At 38.7% G+C, this 8,151-nt stretch overlaps 1 protein-coding gene across 1 annotated transcript in view; it reads right to left on the reverse strand.

Annotated features, from left to right (window-relative positions):
* Window positions 1-4,069: 4,069 nt before the first annotated feature.
* Window positions 4,070-8,151, reverse strand: part of LOC128251167 (zinc finger protein 271-like) — a 29,630-nt gene continuing 25,548 nt past the window's right edge. Inside the window, exon 4 of the mRNA XM_052977682.1 lies at window positions 4,070-8,115. Coding sequence (XP_052833642.1) covers window positions 7,772-8,115 — 344 coding nt within the window. The 3' untranslated portion in view covers window positions 4,070-7,771. The remainder of the gene's footprint in view (window positions 8,116-8,151) is intronic.

An 8,151-nucleotide genomic window follows, 5' to 3' on the forward strand; every position in this document is an offset into this window, starting at 1 on the left:
AATACTATACAAATATGTCTTTAAAAAGACTTTTCTTCTAAATTTACCAAAATTTAATTTTTCAATAATTTTTCAAAACTCTATTATTCATATTTACTGTTGAAAAGATCTCAAGGATCGAAACCGGTCCTGTAATGTTCTTTATAAAAGTATTTTAGCATTTTCTACTTTGTCTTTTTTCCATATATATATATTTATATATAGATATATATTATTCTCTCTCTGTTTGTTTCCTCATATTCCTTTCCGTCGAAGAGCGTAGGCTCGAAACATGAAAGACCTTCTCACTTTCCCGAGCATCAAACTAATGCACCTGCTTTGTCTTTTGTTTTTTCTGTAAATTTCAACAATATGTGTGTGTGTGTATACAAACTTACATGCACACACACACACATATATATAGAGAGGTGTGTGTGTGTGTGTGTGTGTGTGTGTGCGTGCAGGTATGGATGTGTCGTAAGAAACTTGCTTCCCAATTGCATAGTTCTGGGTTCAGTCCCACTCCATCGCATCTTGGGAAAGTGTCTTCTACTATAGCTTCGGGCCAAAAATTTGTGAGTAGATTGGTTAAGCTGAAAGAAGCCCATCGTGTGTGAACAATAGCTATTAAAAATAAAAACAGGAGGATAGTACAGTGATAGATACATTGTCCATGTTGAAAAACAATAGGAATGGTCACATCTGTAACAATTTGGGGGTCATAATTTTCCTTGATTAGTGATGAGTTGGTCACATTTGGACAGCAGCACAAACTTTTGCTCTCTTCATACTGTACACCCACACACACACAAAATTGGTTGTGATAAAAAAATACTTACTTTCACTGAGGTAGAGAGCAGCCCTTTCACCTTAGGTGATTATATGAGGAGTTGATGTCAAAACTGTTCATTAAAGTCACAAATTTTCTCTGCTGTCCCTTCTCTCCTCTATGGTCAATAGTTGTCCCTATTACCCATAGTAGGGTCTACAAATGTCAGGGTTCTATATAAATGCCAGTACTGCTTTCAGTCCTAAGTTCTGTAATCAGTATTACTTACAGACTTAGATGCGTCCATATACGACCAAAACACGCAGACTGTGCACTGTTGTCTGTACCATCCATTTGCATTAAGCTGGTTTATGCATAACCAGTATTTCTCCACTGAAGTTTAAACACATAAAGCATTTCAGTACATCTTCTTTCATTGCTTAGAAGAAAGAAAAAGAAAGCCATTAAATAGAGACATTGCGCTTCACTAAACATACAGAAAATACGGCTGTGTAGTTAATGAAATCGTTCTGATGTTAGTAGTGTTGTGGTCCTGATATTTGTGTCGGTAGAGATATAATAGTTGAACAGTTAATGTCAATATACAGAAGACTGTCGTTATATTATAGAAAAGCATTCAGATGTATCAATGTGGATGAGACAATGAGGACATGTTCATTGTTCTGAATCGGTATACAATCGATTTCGACTATCGACAGTTGACATATCGAAAGATTTCAGGTTTTGAAACGCCTTGGCAAGAAAAGTTTTCCTCAGTTTTTCACTGCATATTTTTTTCGTGTGTGTGTGTGTGTGTGCGCGCGTGTGTGTGCGCGCGTGTGCGTGCATGTATTATCTTTGTAATAAAGAAACGCCGATAATTTCGATGACACATGTCTTTACATGCATCGTCGAAATTATCGGCGTTTCTTTATTACGAAGATAACACACACACACACACAAACAAACACATCCATCCATCCATCAACATCCTCTCAACGATGAGCCAGAGATGATTTTTAAATATGAGATTGTTTGAAATGAACCTGACCGCTCTCAAAAATTAAGTAAAAAGACAGGAAAAATAATCCAGAATCCTTGTCCGGTACCGGATCGATCCCAAATTCTAATCAGTTTGTGCCATTCACGAGGCCAAACATCCTTGAAAGTTTCATCTGAATCCATCCAACGGTTCTTGAGATATCTTGTCCACGGACAGACAAACAAACAAACAAACACAACTGAAAACAATACCTCTGCCTTCGCTAAGGCAGAGGTAAAAATTGAGATACTATATATACAATTTAAAATACAATCTAGACACTATACACACATACAGTTTGAAATACAGTATATACAATATATATATATATATATACACACACACACACACAATGACTCCACACATGTCCACAAGCACACGTTTATTGAATGGCCGTTGACTACACTGTAATTCTTCTGCCCTTTGACGGTCTTACTTTTTGTTCTGCAGGGTGTCAAACAATTGCCCTCACCACCAAGCACGCTCAGTGGAGTTGCCAGTTTAGTCGCCGACAACCCAACCATGTGACAGGTTGTACTAGATTACATGGTACCAGTAGCGCTCAAGAGCCACCTGCCACATACATACATACATACATACATCAATGTCCTCTTAACAATGAGCCAGAGATGATTTTTAAAAATGAGAATGTTTGAAATGAACCTGTGTGTGTACATGTATGTACATGTGTGTACACACATACATACATACATATTACTTGTTGGATTCATTTAAATCAAGTTATTTTATTAAAGACAACAAAGGCGACAAGCTGACAGAGTCCATAACACGGCAGGAAAAATATTTAGTGGCATTTCGTCTATCTTTACGCTATGAGTTCAAATTCTGCCAAGATCGTTTTTGCCTCACATTCTTTCGGGGTCGATAAAATAAGTACCAGTTGAGCCTTGTGCCAAAATTTGAAGCCAGTTTTAAATGACACAAAGCAAGAGTCGAGCTCCGTACATCCGTGTATATACCATATATAAAAACATCTGTACATAGTCATTCAGTTTTATGATCCAATGTAAGTTCCAGATTCAACATAGGGGTGGTTCCAGGAATGGTGTTTACATAAAATAAGAATACAAATGGGTTAAAGGTTCACTACAGCTGTTTCAGACACATTAATTATAGATGATTCGATTATATCATGGAAAAAAAAAGTTTTCTTCAGACGAAATAAAAATTAAAAATTTGGTTAGGAGAAGATGTATCAAGATGTGGAATGTGGCTTGAAACTTGTATGTGTGTGTGTGTGTGTGTGTGTGTGTGTGTGTGTGTGTGTGTGTGTGTGCCATGTTTAAGTATTTGTGCCAGTTTCACATTAAAAAAACCCAGCACACACTGTAAAGCAGCTGGCATTATGAAGGGCATCAAGCGTGTTATCTTTTATTTCGGATGTTATTTGATAAATAACTAGATTGCCTATTCTTTGATCAATCGCAACCCTTAACCCATCGCATTTTCTTGGCCTTTGAAGTTAATAAATTTCATTTGAGGAGTAACTATGACAATAAGGATCATAACTGAACAACTAAAATGCATAAAGTATCAACAGAACACATACCAATAAAAGCGTGATCCGAAGTGTTTGTTGATATGACGTGAATTTCTTGTGATTAATCGCGGAATGCTTACCTGATGGTAAATTCAGCAATGATCAGCGCAGCAGCTGAGCCAGACTATATAGAGGTGCATGCTTAACGTACGCGCGAGATGTCTCGTGTATATCTCGCGCATACGTTATGCATCCATGAGACGCTTGTTCAAGCCTACAATATCATTGATCCATGCAAGGGTGTGTTCTCAACAAACAACCATAATTGTGGTCAGTACGTACGTACGTACTTGCATGCCAGTGCATGAACTTTGTAGTCTACGCTTCATGCAAAACCCCGGTGAGCTGACGGATGAACAATCAGTAAATTAACAGAAATGAGAAAAATTACTTTCTATCGCAAAACTTTTTCATGCACCCCAGATTTTCCTGTGCACGCCTAGGGGTGCATATGTACCCCCATTGAGAATCCCTGAATCAGCCGGTAGCGGAGGGCCTGGAATTTGCCTGCATTAAATTGCATGTTGTTGTCCTCAGCCCATTTACATATGGCATCTAGGTCATTCTGTAGAAGATTAGCATCAGAAGGTTCTTTAACTGCTTGTACTATTTTTGTGTCGCTGGCATAGTTGGTAAGCGTAATTGCCTGTGTATCTGATGGCATGTCTGAAAGAGCCACCATGAACAGCAGCAGCCCCAATACAGTTACCTGAGGCATTTCACTTTCTATTACAGTTTCCTTGGAGAGGGCTCCGTTGGCTGCTACATCCTGCTACATCCTGGCTTCTGTCTTTTAAGAAGTCATGCAACCACTCTCCGATCTTCCCAGTTTTGCTGAGTCTCCGTAGTTTGTGACATATCATCCCATGATCAACCATATTAAAGGTTTTTGCGAAGTTGAGATATATCACATCCACGTTTGAGTGATTCATTAATTGTTTCAACACCCCGTCATAGTGCTGCAAAAGCTGTGTAAGGCAGCTCTTCCTGAGCGAGAACCATGCTGGGTGTCAGGAAGCAAGTCATTATCTTCAAGGAATGCAATTAGTTTCTTCCTGACAATGCACTCTATGACTTCGCTGACATGGGAAGTTAGAGAGACAGTTCTGTAATTTTCAACATCTGCTCTGCTACCTCCCTTATGGACAGGGCATATTATGCCTTCCTTTAAACTTTTTGGGAAGTCTCCCAGTTGAGTGGAAGCTCTGGAAGAGAATCTGAAATGGTCTTGCTAGAGTCTCTTTGCATTTCTTTAGGAGGATTTCTGGGAATCCATCAGAACCCGTGGTTGAGTTTGAGCTCATTTCGATAATGGCTGATATAACATCACTTTCCTATATTTTGATACTATCAATGATTGCCATTTCGTTGTATGGAGCTGTGGAGCCAAAGAACTCATCAGGCATCGCTAGTTGCAAAGTGTCCCAGTGGAGTGGTGAAAACGCTCTTGTATTGCACATTCAGTATTTTACTGATCCTCTAGGGGGTCTGCAGTCGGTGAGCCAATTTCTTCGCATAGTTGCCCTATTTTGTACCGTACTGAAGCAGATTCTTTTTGCATATCTAGAGAAGGCTTCAGGGTTTACTCTTTACTCTTTTACTTGTTTCAGTCATTTGACTGTGGCCATGCTGGAGCACTGCCTTTAGTCGAGCAAATCGACCCCAGGACTTATTCTTTGTAAGCCTAGTACTTATTCTATCGGTCTCTTTTGCCGAACCGCTAAGTTACGGGGACGTAACCACACCAGCATCGGTTGTCAAGCGATGTTGGGGGGGACAAACACAGACACACAAACACACATATATATATATATACATATATACAATGGGCTTCTTTCAGTTTCCCTCTACCAAATCCACTCACAAGGCTTTGGTCGGCCCGAGGCTATAGTTGAAGACACTTGCTCAAAGTGCCACGCAGTGGGACTGAACCCAGAACCATGTGGTTGGTAAGCAAGCTACTTACCACACAGCCACTCCTGCGCCTTTGTCTTAATATTTTTGACAGCTCTGGCTTCCTTTTCTTGGGAGCGTTTGAGTTTATTTTCGATCTCGAGCAATATTTGTTTGAGATAGGATCGTTTGTTATCCTTTGGTGGCCCACTTAGACGATTTGAGATTTTTGCTCATTATCTCATTAGAATCCCCCTATATCTGGGTATGATATCTTTCTGCTGGCTTGGCATTCTCTCTAAAGAAAACTTACTGCATATGTCATGCATGATTGTCATAAAGTGTTGTAGATTTATGTCGATATCTTGCGTAAAGAGACTGGCAGACCAGTTATATTCCATGATCCCTTTCTCGATACCCTTCCAATCAGCTTTGTGAAAGTTCAGGCTGGAGAGGAGCTGGGTGCTTTTAGTAGCCTGCACGTCTTTAGTCTTCTGTCGACCATACATTGTTAGTCCTATTAAGTTATGGTCCGAGAAAATCGTCAGTGTCACCTTAATATTATAGATGAGCGCGATGTTGTTTGTGAAGCAGAGGTCCGGGACATTTTTCCCCGTGATCTTTTGATGAAAAATAACAGCGACAATTACACACCGGGAGAGACATACTACTAGGATATACGTCAGTTTAACAAGTATAGAAATTACGGCTGGCCCAGTACAACTGGAAAATAATCGTGCTATATTCATAATGAGAAATCTGTGTCGTCTGACTACCATGAGAATGGAGACATCGAGCAGCTGATTCAATATTCTGCCATTACCGCCAAAAACCACCTTTATATATATGGTTCAATGAGAAAGTTCAAGAAAGTTTTGAACCAACTTAATTGGTTCAAAAGTACAATACTTCTCATGATTTCCACTTACTATCTCTTCTACAAGTTTCATTCACTTTCAGTGTTTGGCTCTTCTTTATGGAACTGTCCTCATTCATACCATTCAAAGACCCATACCAATACAGCCTTCTTTTTTGCACATTACATCTAATTCCTCTTATGCCTAATAGTCTCAATACATTAGAACTTTGTCTTACATGCACACAAACACTGCACATCCAATGGAGCTTATTTGCGTCGTTCCTTTCTAGTATTCGCATGTCCACTGCATTTAGAGCCCATGTGTCACTACCTTGTAGGACTGATTTTCACGCTCAAGCAACACAATTTACCTTTCACTTAGAAAGAGAAGTATTTGGTTCCAGCCTAGTTAATAGTTCTCTGAACTTTCTCCAGCCTATTTATATTCTAGCAACTACACTTTCAGAACGTTCTCCTCCACTGCTAATTAAGTCAACTAGTACACTGTATGCAATTCCTGTCTATAACTTTCTGACATATCAAGCCTTTTACTTAAAGTGAGTAGAATCCTGTTTCTTTGCTTACAAGAACCATTGCTATGTTATCTTTAAGGTCCTTCAATTCCAGTTTTTGCTGCCAAACGTGGAAAGTCTTTTGTAATTCTATAACAGATTCTGTCATGCAATCAATATATAGTAATTGCCATGGGCAGAAGGCCTTCAATTCCTCTGTATGGCCTGAGAGACGTTGGTGAATAGGAGAGGACTGAGAACTGAATCCTGGTGAACTCTTGAAAGCACTTCTGTACATAGCCTGTACAGTTTTCAGTAGCCAATTCTCTTCCTTAAGCTTCCTCACACACCACCAGAATTTCTTAAAGGTTTCCTCCAGGTCAACAAAAGACAAGTACAATCCTTTAGTCTTACCTAATTAATTTTCTTGCAGTTGTCTGACTAAGAAGATCGCATCAGGAGTATTTTTCCCAGACACAAAAATCAAAGTGATTTCTAATTAACTGGGTTATATCTCCCTCCATAACTTACCTTAACTTATCCAGAAACTTGATTCATCCACAAGTAATTTTAAGGCATTTCCTTTATCATTGTAACAAATAACTGTAATGCTGCTGCACAAGTCATTGTGGATGATATCTTCATCTATAACCTGATTTATTATAAAAGTGACTCAACTATATCCTACCCCAGCTCTTTTTAAGCATCCCATCAGCAATTCCGGATGCATGAGGGCTATACTTCTCATTATATCCTCAATTGACTGATCTATTATATTACTGCTATTGGGATAGATGGTCCCCATGTTAGGTTCATACTGGAAAGACCCTCTTTCCCCCATGCACATGCTCTAAGACACTGGCGAACCTCTTCCTTTCTGCTTCTACTCTTGCTAAATACACCTGATTCCAAAGTTGCTTTTCTAGTTACTTAATATAGCTCTTTGCTACCTCCAGTGTTCTAGTTTTATCAAGACTGCCACTTTGCTTTTATGGCCTTGTCTAAAATAGAAAATGAGCTACGAAAAATAAATGAAAGTGGGTAGTAACATGAATTTGACGATAAAGTGTAATAAAGTTATATCAAATAAAATACAAGATGAATTCATCATTTACTGAAACAACCACTGACAACCTGAACTTTCACATTAATACAATTACCATGGTATATGAACACCTACATGTCTTGTTAATTGAGTCCATTGAGAGAATGATTTACCACAGATATCACAGTGATATGGTTTCTCACCTGTATGAATATGTTTGTGATTAGTTAAGTTACTACTTTCAGAGAATGATCTACCACAGAAGTCACAGTGATATGGCTTTTCACCTGTATGAATACGTTTGTGCTTTATAAAGCTACTATTTTGAGAGAATGATTTACCACAGATATCACAGTGATATGGTTTCTCACCTGTATGAATATGTTTGTGATTAGTTAAGTTACTACTTTCAGAGAATGATCTACCACAGAAGTCACAGTGATATGGCTTTTCACCTGTATGAATACGTTTGTGCTTTATAAAGCTACTAT

This window comes from Octopus bimaculoides, chromosome 28 (assembly GCF_001194135.2).
Source record: "Octopus bimaculoides isolate UCB-OBI-ISO-001 chromosome 28, ASM119413v2, whole genome shotgun sequence".
NCBI classification, from domain to species: domain Eukaryota; kingdom Metazoa; phylum Mollusca; class Cephalopoda; order Octopoda; family Octopodidae; genus Octopus; species Octopus bimaculoides.